The following is a 14755-nucleotide window of genomic DNA, read 5'->3' as shown; positions in this document are numbered from 1 at the left end:
AGCTTTCATGTTCATTCTCTCAGTTGCCAGGGGAATGCAAGATAACCTTGCGTTTATCACAATTGTAATAGTATTTATACCATGCATTAATGTTTCCAAAGCACTCATACATATGTTGCTTCATTTGAGCTAATTCTAATGTTTAACTAATACTGTTTATACCTTACAGCTAGGTGCTGTGTAAATTAAGGTACTTCTCTTTTATGGTGTTAATATTTTATCAATTTTTTAAATATATTGAGTGTCTTTCGTGTAAAAAGAGTGCTAAGTGTTAACCGGGATTCAAGTATGAAAATATTGTCTCTGCCCTAAAGGAGTTTCCTATTTAGTAGAAATAATATATATAAACAACTAGAATACAAAAAAATTTAGATGTTTAAAAGAGGTACAAAAAAAGCATGTTAGCTGATCAAAAGTATTTTGAGGCCCAGAATATACATTAACATATACTGTAGTAAAAGCCCAGAAGCATGGTGAATGTAAACACCCAAGATTATATTTGTCATAGATAATCAACAAGCCAGACCATTCATGCATGACAGTATATTGAGAGGTAACTCAGTTTAAAACTATAAAATTTTATGTTACATTTATATCTGTTGAGGTGACACCTCTCACACACGCTGACTGTGTAATCCCAGACAAATTTCTTCACCTCTAGTGTTCTAGGTAATTCCCTAAGACTACAAATTGCAGGGCAGCTAGGTGGCTAGTGGATAGGACTGGTTATGGAGTTGGTAAGACATCATCCTGAATTCAAATGTGATCTCAGACACTTCCTAGCTGTGTGACCCTGGGCAAGTCACTTAACCCTGTTTGCCTCAGTTTCTTCATATGTAAAATGAATTAGAGAAGGAAATGGCAAACCACTCCAGTATTTCTGCTAACAAAACCCCAAATGGGGTCACAAGGAGTTGGACACAACTGAACAACAAACTGCAGAAAAGGTACCAGCTTGGATTGGTGGAAGAAGTTCCTCACCAATAGCTCTTTATTACTGATGAAATCACAGGTCTAATCCCCGCCCCAATTCTTACCAGTCCCTCTGTACACATTTTTGTCTTGTTTTCTATCTAATATATTATGTAAAAGGAAATGCTTTTTTTTTTACAAACATGCTTTTTAATAAGTAATTTTAAAGTGAATTTGACAAATAGCCTTTCCTTTAAAAATAAAAGTAACATACATTTCTATGGTATTTTACAATTTACAAAGCATTTCCCTTAAAACAACTTTGTGTGGTAGTTAGTGAAAATATTATTCCTTACCCCTTTCCCAAACCCCCATTTTACATATGAGGATATTGACACTCAAAAAAATTAAACAACTTGCCCAAGTCACAGAGCTGGAACTGGCACTCAAAGCCATGATTCCCAACTCTTAATCTAGTTCTTATAAGATCATGGACCTAGAGCTATGATGAAGAAGGAATGAAAGTATTAAGCATTTCTAGCACCTCCTATGTATCAGACACTGTACTAAGTGCTTTTTACAGATATCTCCTTTTATTCTCACAACAACTTGTGAGATAGGTGCTGTTATCATTCCCATTTTACCTTTGAGAAAACAGGAAAACAGGTTAAGTGACTTGCCCAGGGTCATACCACTAGTATGTATCTCGGGCTAAATTTGAACTCAGATCTTCTTGAATCTACTACATCACCTCTAAGGTTGCTGCCTCTAAGGGAGCCCAGAGGCCATTTAAACTTAACCCTTCATTTTCCAAATGAAGAAATAGTGGGATAAAAAGGTTAAGTGACTTGGGTAGGGTCACAGAAGCAATAAAACTAGAAGTTGTATTTGAACTGAGGTCCTCTGAATCCAGAGTTTACTTTTCTACTTTACTCTCCTATTGATAATACTGCTGGAAATTGGATTATATGGTTGAATCAAGAAGAAATCTCTCAGTTTGTTGATCTTTTCAGTAAGGTATTTCTGCCCCTTGAACCCATGGTTTGACTTGAATTGTTCTGCCTCTCCAGAATGCTATAATTTCCTGTAGCTTGTTTCCAGAGTCATTATTGATAGCAAAATAAAACAACAAAATAAAAAGCATGGTTCTTCATTGCAGTAAAATGTTGATAGTGCTTTCAAGTCTCTTTTTCAGTTACAGCAATCAGGTTAATTTCACTTGAAATATGGAAACAAACTTTGGTATGGGGCAGAGATCTAATTTTCTTTTCTTGTTCTTCGATGAACTTTAGTTTCCCTTGTTTTTGTGGGTGTTTCAGGCTGTTTTATTTCTATTTCTAACTGTGTTTTATTTTGTACAGAAAGAATCTATCAGGCAATTATAGTAGTGTAAGATAATTTTTGTCTCTGATTCTTCTGTATTGTTTAATCATCCTCAGTAGTAATGGTGGCAAGGTTTGCTGAACACAGTATTTGTTCTGTCCTCTGCTTCCCCACAGAAATATGAACAAGAATTATTCAAGCTGGCATTGCCGTGTCTCAGTGCCGTTGCTGGAGCTTTGCCTCCTGACTACATGGAGTCAAACTATGTCAGTATGATGGAAAAGCAGTCATCAATGGATTCTGAAGGAAACTTTAACCCACAGCCTGTTGATACCTCAAAGTATGGACTCTTTCTATTGCAGCAGATTTTTATTGTAAATGATTTGTGAAGTCTGAATTTGCATAAGGTACTAAAGTGAACTTTCTGTAATCCCTGACCAAGTTTAATCAATAGTAATAGCCAAGGAAGTTAATAGGTGATGTTTCAATAGAAATTTACCCTGAAATATTTGTTTATGATTATAACTAAATATCTACATAACTATATTTTTCTCAGCAGTTCTCAACATGCGTTTCAGAGTTGTTTATAGAGTATATGTGGCAATCACTTTAACCACCACTGAATCTCACTAAGTGCTGTGGTATCAGTAGAAGCTTTTGTTTCATATTACAAACCACAGCATAGTAATTTAGGGCAATGGCATTTGAGAATTGAGCTGTGGCAATGATAATATACAATTAGATATTTTTTTTCCTTTTTATTTTTTCTTTTTATTTTTAGTTTGCAACACATGGTTCTACATAATTTTGAGTTCCAGATTTTCTTCCCTCCCTCCCCAAGACAGCATGGAATCCCATATAACTTCCATGTATAACTTTGCATACAATTAGATATTTTAAAATATCAATTATAGGTAAAAATACTGTTCAGCATAAAGAAACAGCTAATGTTTAGGAGTAACTTGGCATAGGCAACATTGTCTATATTAAATGGTCAGGAAAGATAAGTTTTGAAATGTCATCAGTGGTTTTTTTTTTTTTTCAGTCTTCTCTGAGTAGGGTCATAGTTTCATACTTCCAAGGAAAGCTCCCTTTCTTGCCATACTGCATTATACATTTAGTGATCACTCCACCAGGTGACTCTTAGCCAGGTAGTCATCACTAGATATCTATTGTCAACTTTCCATTAACACCTGGGTATATTTCAGAGTTTTTCTATGACATTCATTAATAGGCCCCAGCTCTCTTAGCTTCTATGACTATAACAGATCTAACTTGGGCAATTTGATGAACGTACTAGGAAAAATGTTCACTTTATTTCCATGTTATTTTTTACCTTTTTATATCACTTGCAAAAGAAACAGGCAATGGCCAAAAATTATCGCAATTCCACATTTTGTTTCTGGATTAGTTGATGGACTTGCCAATGTTTAATCTAGGTCAGGCTCACAGAATACTATCATCAATTAAATTAAATTCACCAAGTACTTATTGAACACTTAAAATATGTTGATCTCTGCATTATAAGTTTTGAGTTTCCTAATGGATGTAGGCATACATAAGGGAGTAGCATAATTTATACATAGGAAAATTTTTATAAATGTGTGGCATGGTTAAATTACTGTTTAACTTCTGTAGCAAGAAAAACAGTTAATTATGCATGATTTTATTTATATTTCTATTCTCAAAATTATTAGTTTTAATTTTTAATTATTTTTAATTATGACTACCTGTAAATATAATACTTCCTTTCAATGGTATGTTAGAAATTTTGAAGTTTTAAAATTCATATTTTTTTAGGATTTAGAGCTGTAAAAGGCTTCATATTTTATTTCTCATGTCAGCTAAGCCAAAAATTTAATATACTTAATCTTTGTTCAAGAAACAATGTATCATTTAGTCATATAAATAGCTTAGAAAATAAAACAAAATAATTTCTGAACTTTCTAATTATATCTCTCTTTGTTAGATACTATTGTTAGAATGTTATAGACCATTTGAAACTATAATTACTAATGCAAGGCTACAGAAAAAAAATTAATTTAAGAGAAATGAAGAATCTTAGTAAATGAAAAAAGTAGAGGAGTAAGGTTTCAGGAAACTGAACTTTACCAGGTGACAGTTTTTCAGGGAAAAAAAAATTGTTTTAACATAAAGAACATGATTTGCCACCAAAGAACATGTACTATAGAAGAGAAAAACAGTTCACCAAGTTTGATAAGAACAAATTCTGCTTTAATTTATCTTCTTTTCTTAATCAGAGTGTCTTTATATTCTTGAACTGAATCTTTTAGTTAACATATAACTTAGTATGTAGTAATATTGAAGGATACTCAGTGTTTCGCATTTTCTGTAGCCCTGTATTTTTGTTTACCTTTTTTAGGACACTAGCTCTAAAAATTAAATATGTATAAAAGGTATGTAAGAGGCAGCATAGGTCTCTGGTTGTAGAGACAGTCTTGAAGCCAGGAAGAACTGAGTTTAAGTCTTACTTCTGGCTATATAATCTGGAAAAGTCATTTAAATTCTCACTTTTTAAAGTAACTCTATGGCTATAAGGTGCAGAGTGGTTGCTGCTTGGTTCACCATTTGGGATGTTCCCTTTGCCAGTGAAATCATAGGTCCAGTCCCTATCCCCCATGTAAAAAATAATTAAGTAATTCACAATAAGAGTATCAGCTTTTTTGTCTCTTAAGTATTATAAACTGTTTGTTCCTTATTTTTTTCTTTCAGCATTACAATTCCTGAAAAGTTAGAATACTTCATTAACAAATATGCAGAACATTCACATGACAAATGGTCAATGGAAAAGGTAAAAGCCAAAATATGACAATATAATCAGGCACTGTCCTTTCAAATAGCTTGTCAGTGTTGAATCCACTAGTGGGTAAAAAGTAAAATTTGATTATAAAAAGGGTATTTGCTAGCTGTTTTAGAGGCATTATGATGTCATGGAAAGAGTGCTGGACCTGGTGTTGAGAGTATGGGTTCATAGTTTTATCTTTTATGCTTGTTTTGTGAATATGGCAAGCTAGTTGGCAAACAAAATCACAGTAAGAGCAAACATATATTATTTTAAGGTTAGCTTTATGATCATTTCCTGATTTCATCTTCCCAACAACTTTCTGAGTGAACACATTAAATAATTCCAATTTACAGATGAGGAAACTGAGGCTTTGGGATGTTAAGTCTGCCACATCTACATGGTTGTTTAGAAGTTCCTATGAGATATTATGTCTAAAGTGCTTAACTATAATTTATGAGGGCTTTAAAGTTTGAAGTTGCAGTATAGTCTTAGCAAAGAATGGACATGTACATTCAGTTTCTTTGATCTAATTCTTAATACTATAGTTAGTATCAGTGGGATATGAATATGAATTACATTATTGATCATAGAGAGTAAAATAATTCTTCTGTAAATCTGTAAATAATATCTTGAAGATACCATAATGTTTTTGATACTTTGATAAAAATGTAATATTGAGAAGATTCTTAGGTTAATTTTGACCTTATGTATACAATTTACTTTTTGTAATAAGAAACAGAACTTTGACACTTGAAATATTCTGTTGGAGCCATAGCCTTAAAAAACATAATCATAGTTTAATGGTCTATCTCCCTGTCTTTCTATCTGATGTCACATTTTACCTATTGATATCAAATGGCACTCTGACAATTCATCAAGAGAAGGGGTGCATTTGTCAAATAGCATGCTGTATTTACATTTCATTGGTAAAATAATAGCCCAAATAGAAGTAAGCATATTTTACAATCCATATAGACTGTTATTTTGGCATAGAGTTGTTGATAAATGTTGGGGTACTTGTTTCCTCCATCAATTCCACAAGTGTGTAATGAGTGTTTATGGTTCAGAGAGTTGATGTTATGTTGGATTGGTGTTCTGCTTGGAGAGACATAAAATAGAAGAGTCATGACTGGGGTGCTCCTGTTCTCTTAGGGGGCTACACCATTCATGAAATGAACATTAAATGTCATGTATCTTCAAGAGCAAAATAATATAGAAGAGACTGCATATAAATGCTTTTGCTGATGTCTTTAGAATGCTCGAGGATCACAAGTCAGATCACAAGTCTTCTGTACACATTTTTTGCTCATTTTAGATCCATAATTTTGAACATAAAAAACCTGGAAACTGAATATTACAATATTTTTTCAAAACAAATTGTTGTTGGGCTTGTTTAACCTACATAAGAAAAATGTTGGGAAAGGACAAATCTTCAGTGTTAGAAGGGTAATCATGCAAAAGAGGGATTGCATTTTCCTCCTTATCCAGAGAATGAGAAGTAGTGGTTGAGCAGAGATAACTTTAGACTTTAATAAAGATTTAAAGAAAATATTCCTGATGATAGAATTGCTTCAAAGTAAGACAGAATACTTTTCGGAGGTAGTGGGTTCACTATATCTGTAGATTTTTTAAGAAGCTGGACAACCACTTGCCAGGGATATAGAAGGGATTCCTATTCAAGTACAGGTTGTGCTGTGTCCTGAGATTCCTTTCCAACTCCGAGATTCTGTGACTTACTCTTTTTCAGTTGGCAAATGGATGGATTTATGGTGAAATATATTCAGACTCTTCTAAAGTTCAACCATTAATGAAACCATATAAACTTTTATCTGAAAAGGTGAGAATACTTGTTATCCAAGGAGATATTCTCTTGGTGGTGGTTGTTTTAAGCCTATGTTCACATATACCATAGAGTCTTCCTGCCTCTAAAGTCAGCCTTCTATAAACTCATGTTTTTCTAACTGAAACTGTTTTTGTATTTTGACCTTTCGTTATCCCACACCAATTTTTATTTCATGCTCTTTCCTCTCATTTCCTAACTACAGTTTATTAAGTCTATTCTTTGGCCTCTCTACTTTATCTTACTCTTCATTTTTTAATTCTTTTCTCCCCCTATATCTTTATGATATTGCCCTATTCTATTTAATCTCCTGTCTCACAAACATAATAGATATTTTAAAAATATCCTTAGATTAGCAAGTGACTCTAGAAAAGAAAAAAAGGGATATTAAAATCAATTAAAATAATTTCTATATTTTTATTTCTTTAGGAAAATTAAAATAGCAACTGAAACTCTAAAGAAAATCTAGTTTTTAGTCAAAGAAATTGACTTCTTCTTATTTTGATGGTAAAATGGTGATCACATATTCATTTCTTGACATGTACCTCTCTGTTCTATCTAGCCATGAACAGAGAAGCTAAAGAAATTTGAAAATTGTAACGTAAAATCTGTTTGTTTTTTAGTTTCATTTGTTAAACCAGATCCCTTTTGTCCACTTACTAGAAACTTTACTTTGCATTGCATGTGAGAAACATTATTCATGTGATAAAAATAGAAGTTTTTTTTTCTAGAATAAAATTAACAAAATTCTTTAGTATTTCTACTTTAACGTATGACATACTCATTTTTTTTTTCTCTAGGAAAAAGAAATTTATCGCTGGCCAATCAAAGAGTCTTTAAAAACAATGCTTGCTTGGGGATGGAGAATTGAAAGAACCAGAGAGGGAGACAGCATGGCGCTCTATACTAGAACACGCCGCATCTCCCAGACAAGTCAGGTAATTACTATAATGACCCAGCCCTTCACACTATTTAGAGGGAAAAAAAAAGCCCTATAGTTTTAATTTTATCATTTGTATTGGGTTCATTCAACAAACATTGTTTTAGTGTCTAATGCTGTATGTACAAGGTGAATGTGTGCTGTGGATGTGAAGACAAAATAAAAAAGCTTCTACTCTTAAGAAGCTTAGAGTTTAAGAAGGATTATTCATAAAGCCAAGTTCTGACAGTATACCTCCTGCCCAAGAAGCTTCATTGGCTTGTGATTACCTCTAGGATAAAATAAAAACTTCTGTGTGTCCCTAGAAGTTTTGAGTTTAGTTTGGAGGAGGGAAGACTTACAAAACATGTGATAGTTATCTTAGTGGTATTAAAAGTATCGTCATGTAGAAGAGGAGTTAGACTTCTGCTTAAACTCAGAATAGAAACAATGAATAGAAGTTTCAGAAAGGTAAATTTAGATCTGATTCTATTAGGAAACATTTCCTACAATGAGAGCTGACTAAAAGTAAATAGGGCTTCCTCTGGAGATATTGGATTCCTTTAATGTCTTTAAGCAAAGGTTCAATGATCGATTTTCAGATATGTTTTAGAGTCAATCCTTTGTCAAATGTAGCTAGGACTTCCTTTCCAGCTCTTGGATTTTGTGAGTCTATAATTTCTTTGTGACCCTTGAAATGCCATATTATACCTAAAACTAATTTAGTTAGCCAGTAATAGCTTATAAAATCTGAAATATTAATGATTCAGATAAATTAATCAAGTCAGTTTTGTTAACACTTGCCTTTTTTATTCTTGGACACAAGGATTTTCTTAGTTATCAAATTTGTATTTGCTCTCACTTTTTCTGAAAAGGGTTTCAGAAAAACCTCTTTCCATATGGTCTTTGTAACAGCCTACTGTTTCTTTTGCACATCTGTCCCTTAGGTTTCTATTGATACTGCCCATGGCTACAGCCCCCGAGCTATCGACATGAGCAATGTTACCCTTTCCAGAGATCTTCATGTAAGTCTACCTGTTGATTTTAATTTTTTTCTAATCTTCTTTCTTCGTTATTGTTTTTTTCAAAAAAGCTATCCATAATTGTACAGATTGCTAAAAGTTGTCTTGTAAATGTTTTTAATAAATTATCTGTCAGATCTATGGATAGAGAAAAAGTTAATGAACAAACAAGCAATAGGTTCTCAGGAGATAAAATGAATAATTGTTATTTCATTAAGTTAAAAAGTTTTTGCACAAACAAAACCAATGCAGCCAAGATTAGAAGAAAAGCAGGAAATCAGGGGGTAATTTATAGCAAGTTTTTCTGATAAAGTTCTCAGTTCTCAAATATAGAAGATATTGAGCCAAATGTATAAAAATAAGAGCCATTCCCTAAATGATAGTCAAAAGATATGAACAGATAGTTTTTAGAGGAAGAAATCAAAGCTATCAATAGTCACATAAAAATGCTTTAAATAAATAATAATTAGAAAAATGCAAATTAAAACAGTTTTGAGACACCACCTCACATCATTCAGATTGACTGAGATGACAGAAAAGAAAATCACAAATGTGATGGGATGTGGAAAAATAAGTACACTAAAGAACTGTTGGTGGAATTGTGAACTAGTCTAGTCAGGCTGTAAAACAATTTGGAATTGTGCCCAAAGGGCTATAAAACTATATCCCCTTTAACCCAGAAATAACATCATCCTCCAAAGAGATGAAAGAGGAAAAAGACGGATATATAGAAAAGGATTTGTAGCACCTCTTTTTATGATGGCAAAGAAAGGGATGCCCATCAATTAGGGAATGACTGAAAAAAAATATATGAATTTGATGGAATACTATTTTGCTGTAAGAAATGATGAAGGGAATGATTTCAGAAAAAAACTTGGGAAGACTTCTGTGAACTGATGCAGTTAAATGAGCAGAACCAGAACAATGTACATAGTAACCCCAATATTATAGAGATAATTAGCTGTATATGACTTAATAGTAATGATTGATACAACAGTCCACCATAATTTCAAAGGACTTGAGATGAAAAAATGCTCTCTACCTTCCAGATAGAGAGCTGATATACTCCATATACAGATTGAAGCTTACTTTTTGTATTTTTAAATTTTTTCTTCTTTTTTTAGAACATGTCTAATATGAAAATATGCTTTTCATGATTTCCTATGTATGATGGGTATCATTTCTTGCCTTCTCTGTGGGTGGGGGAGGGGTGGAAGGAGAGAAAGAATTTAGAATTAAAAATAAAACTGAAAAAAATTTACATGTTTTTTAATTTGGAATACTTTTGTAGTAATAAATTTCATACACAAACGCCTTAATTTTGGTAAAGAAAAGTCATTTTACTTTTTCTAGAAATTTTTTGGCTGTAAAACTTATGTCCATTTAGCACATAGTATTTCAGTAATTAAATAGTATTATAGTGAGATGAAAAATAATGTAATTAGGTAATACCCTAGCATATACTTATATGTGTGTATGCACACACACATTTGTACACATATGTATTTATATGTAGATATGTGTGTACACATACACATAACAATAGCTAATTTCATGAACCTATAAATTATTTGTGCTTAAAAAAGTTTCCATAAGAACTAAAATTGCCTTTAAAATTTCTAATCCTCATCCTTCATCTCTCTACACTTTACTACTTTCCCAGTGCATTACCCCTGCAGTGTTTACACATTCCTTTTTTCTCAGTTTTTACTCTTAAGTGAACCCATTCAAACTCTATACTATTCTCTTCTGTCAAATCCCCTATTCTCCTGCCTTATAAGTGCTCATTCCTTCCCAATCTCAACCCTGTGTTACCCCCACCATATGCCTCCTTTATTTCTACCTATGTGCCGCTGAACAAAGTTGAAGGAAATCATGCGATCATACTGGCTTATCTGATACAAATTTATGTTATCTAATCTGAATTGAGTCCTCACTAAAGCAAGGGAATCATTTTAGTCTTCTCTAATTTGTTCTTTATCCCAGTGACCACAGCAACTATTCCAAACTTTGATTTTTCTCAAGCTTCCCACTGCAATGCCCTGTCCCCACTTTCCAGATTTAACTCAGTTGAGGACCTAGCTAATATGTTACTGAAAAATCTCAGCCATTAGCCCCATTTTTTCCCCTTTTGAGCTCTCAATCTCTTGATCTCCCAATCTTTTCCTTTACTCCAGTCTCTAACAAAGGGATGACCTTTATCCTCTATAAAATCAAATCCTTTATGAGTAAATGTGATTTTTATCAACCCTCCTATCTTATCTGACAGACTGCATTAATTTTCATCCTTTCTCTCTAAACTTTAATCTCTCTTTATCAACTACAAGCATACCCAGGTCTTCTTTATTCTTAAGAAAAAAAAACCTTCACTAGATCCTATCATCCCAGTTAGCTCCTTTAACTATCATCTTATAGCTCTCCTTTCTCAGCTAAATTTGGGGAGGCCCGGTGCAGGGGTGGGGAGAGGAGGAATGTTGGAAATCTACATTAGTTGCCATTATTTCTCTCCCTCTCTGCAATCTGGCTTTCCAGCTTCATTCTCCAAAGTTATGAATCATCTTTTAATTACTAAATCTAAAGACTCTTTTCTCAATCCTCCTCCTTCTTTAACTTTCTTACCGCACTGCAGCCTTTAACATTGTTTGTGATTCTCTGCTAGAACTTCTTTCCTCTCTGGTTTTACATGTTACTGATTTCTCTTTGTTCTTCTAACTATCTGATCATTTTTCAGTCTCATTTGCAGGATCATCATCCATGCCATGCTTTCTAAATTTCTTTATTTTAAAGCTTTCTTGGGCCCTCTTCTCTCCACTCTATATACCCTCTCACTTGGTAATCTCAACTCTCAGAGTTTCAGTTATCATTTCTGTTCAGATGTCTGCCAGATTTAATATATCCATCCCTAGTCTCTTTTGACTTCCAGTTCTATAAAGCTTAATGGACTCAGGAATATAGCCCATGCTTTCTCCTTAAAATGGAGGTTCTGGGAGGTACTAACCAATCAGAAAGAGAGGTCTCAGGTATAGAAGGTACTTCATTGTGCGAAGTCCAGGAGTGGAATGAGCTTCCAGAATTAAGAGGTTTCTGAGACCTTGTAGAGAGAGACTGAGATAGTCAAGAGTAAAATCTGGAGAGGAGTGAAGACATAGGCATCTGAACCTGAATTTGTAATTCATAATTCTCTCTCACTTGATATATCCAATCATTTGCAAAATCCTGGTCCAGGCCTTGGATTCCCCTGATTCAAATCTCCTCCACCTCTAATCTCTACATAGCCACCAAAATGATTTTCCTAAAGTGCAGGTCTGACCATGTCATACTGCTCCACTCATCCCCCCTCCCCACCCCCGTATAATAAATTTCACTGGCTCCTTACTCCTTCCAGGGCCAAATATAAACTCCTTTGTTTGACATGTAAGTTTTTCATAACTTGACCTCTTCCTTTATAAACTTGTTATATAATTTTTCCCTCCATGCAGTCTATAGCATATTAGTTGCTATTCTTCACCCAGGATATTCCCATCTTTCTTCTGGTGTGATATTACTCCTCAGCTCAAGCATCTCTTTTTACTTGAGACCTTTCCTGGTGCCACTACCTGTTAGTACCTTCTCCTTCAAGGTTACCTTGTATTTGCTTTATATGTATTTGGTATTTGCTATATATTTAAACAGCGTAGTTCCTTTAGACTATAGCAGCATATTTGTTTTTCTTTTGTCTTTATATCTCTAGCCTGTAGCACATAGTAGGTGCCTAATAAATCCATGTTTACTTACTTGATAGATGTTCTAAAGTCTTAACTGGGAAAACAATGTCAAATCCTAAGTACTATAAATTAAAATTATTCCATTAAGTCAGATTTTAATGATTTTTTTTATTCCTTTGTTATAACTGTCCACCTGTGTTGTAATAAATCAGTCAGCTATTTCCTTTATTTCCTTAAGGCAATGGCAGAAATGATGGCTGAAAATTATCATAACATATGGGCAAAGAAAAAGAAATTGGAACTGGAGGCCAAAGGTAATAATTACTTTTGCTAAAAAGTAACCTTTTTTGTAAATCGTTATATCATTAAGGCAGAATTCATGACTTCAAAGATAGCCATGAATATGCCTGAATGGTCTAGAATTGCAGGATATGAGGAATTCTCTAAGTAGAAGGCAGAGGAGTTAAAGCATTTATTGAAACTCAAAAGTCTCAGACCCACGGACCAGTGTCCCCCATCCGACATCCTGGCAGGAACCTTCCAAAACCAGCATGCCTGTCTCACAATAGTGACCAGGAGGCCACAGAAAAATATTATGGCAACAAGCCAAGCCATACGGGTGCTCCCGCCCCCCCCCCCCCGCAATGCCAGGGCCCTCCAGCAAGAAGACCACCCACTGGCCTCAAGCCCCTGCTCAGCACTCTCTGGTCTCCACGAGGGTCAGTCCTGCTTTTTTGTAGCACCTGCTGCCATCTCCAAGCTTCTGCCGCAATCTCCAAGCTGTGTTCCAGCTAGCTGACTGCTTCCTCTCTCCTTCAGCTCTTAACTGCTCTCATCAACTGCCTCTTAGCTCTGCTCCAACCATTCAGCAAGCTCCTCCCACCACAGGCTTCATGTCATCATGTGGACCAGAACTCAGGTGCCTACCATTGGCTCCAGTCCTAGCCACTGCCCCCAGGACCCTGAGAGCCCCACCCCCAAAGCCCACTCAAATGGGCTGGGAAGATCTTCCCATTCACTGATTGCCTTTACAATAGTATTTTAATTTTTTCCAATTACATGTAAAGGTAGTTTTCAACATTCATTTTTATAGATTTTTGAGTTCCAAATTTTTCTTCCTCCTTCCCTTGCCTCCCACCCTTCCTAAGATGTCAAGCAACCTCATACAGGTCATACATGTGTAATCATGGAAACATATTTCCGCATTAGTCATGTTGTGAAAGAAGAAAAAGAACAAAAGGGAGAATCCATAAAAAACAAAAAAAAAGTGAAAAATAATACGCTTCAATCTTCATTCAGACTTCATAGTTCTTTCTCTGCATTTTCCATCATGAGTAAAAGTAATTTTTCCCCCACTAAAGGCCAATAGAAGTCTTGCAGAGTACAAGGAGTCAATAAAGGAACACTCATTGATTGTATGGCTTTTGATAATTACACTTTGAAGTTCATAGTTCAGATATCCTCACCTTATCCTTGAGAGAAATTTTGTAACCAGCTACTTCTAGAAGGAGGCAGCTAGGTGGTTTAGTTAATAGAGCTCTGGGGCTGGAGTCAGGAAGACCTCAGTTCAAATCCGGCCTCAGACACTGGCTATGTGCTCCTAGGCAAGTCACTTAACCTCTGTTTGCCTTAAGCCTTTGGAGAAGAAATGACAAACTACTTCGGTATCCAAGAAATCCTCATGGTAGCATTGTCATGTTATGGTCTACAGAGTCACAAAGAATCAGACACAGCTGAACAACTAAACAACTGCTAGAGAGATGAATGAAAAGGCTGAGAGAGTTTCTGGGTAATTAATAATCAATTTATTAGCAAATAGCAGATAGCAAATAATTTATGGTCAGTGGTTTCTCTCAATAACCAAAGACAAAAACCATGGAGATCACTGAATGCTTAAATACCTTTGGAAATGGAGGTGCCCCTGACAAGTGAAAATCAACCATGATTGATGAACAATTAATGAAAGGGTCAATGTATTAATAAAGAGGTGGGCTAAACGTCTTTAGCTCCTCCTGCTGACCACATGGCTTGATCCTGAAACTCAGCCATCTCCAGCAGTCTGGACAAAGGAATCCATTTGATCCCACACCACTCTGGTTGGTTTTCTCCTTCATGAACTGAGTTACCCTAAACCAGAATTTCTGCAAAGTCATAGGCTTAATGCTTTAAGGTTGGAATTCTACTAGATTAGATTCTATTTACACTCTGAACAAAACTAAGTTCTCCTAG

At 34.7% G+C, this 14755-nt stretch overlaps 1 protein-coding gene across 5 annotated transcripts in view; it reads left to right on the top strand.

Moving 5' to 3' along the window:
• The window catches only part of RYR2 (ryanodine receptor 2), an 828134-nt gene that overhangs the window by 581884 nt on the left and 231495 nt on the right, over positions 1–14755 (top strand). For all 5 annotated transcript variants that reach the window (XM_036753924.1, XM_036753927.1, XM_036753925.1 and 2 more), the window contains 6 exons: positions 2412–2575; positions 4969–5047; positions 6789–6878; positions 7682–7819; positions 8748–8825; positions 12765–12840. In XM_036753924.1, coding sequence (XP_036609819.1) covers positions 2412–2575; positions 4969–5047; positions 6789–6878; positions 7682–7819; positions 8748–8825; positions 12765–12840 — 625 coding nt within the window. The remainder of the gene's footprint in view (positions 1–2411; positions 2576–4968; positions 5048–6788; positions 6879–7681; positions 7820–8747; positions 8826–12764; positions 12841–14755) is intronic.

The sequence above is a fragment of the Trichosurus vulpecula genome, chromosome 4, assembly GCF_011100635.1.
Source record: "Trichosurus vulpecula isolate mTriVul1 chromosome 4, mTriVul1.pri, whole genome shotgun sequence".
Lineage (NCBI taxonomy): Eukaryota > Metazoa > Chordata > Mammalia > Diprotodontia > Phalangeridae > Trichosurus > Trichosurus vulpecula.
This window is presented reverse-complemented; position numbering and strand designations above follow the sequence as displayed.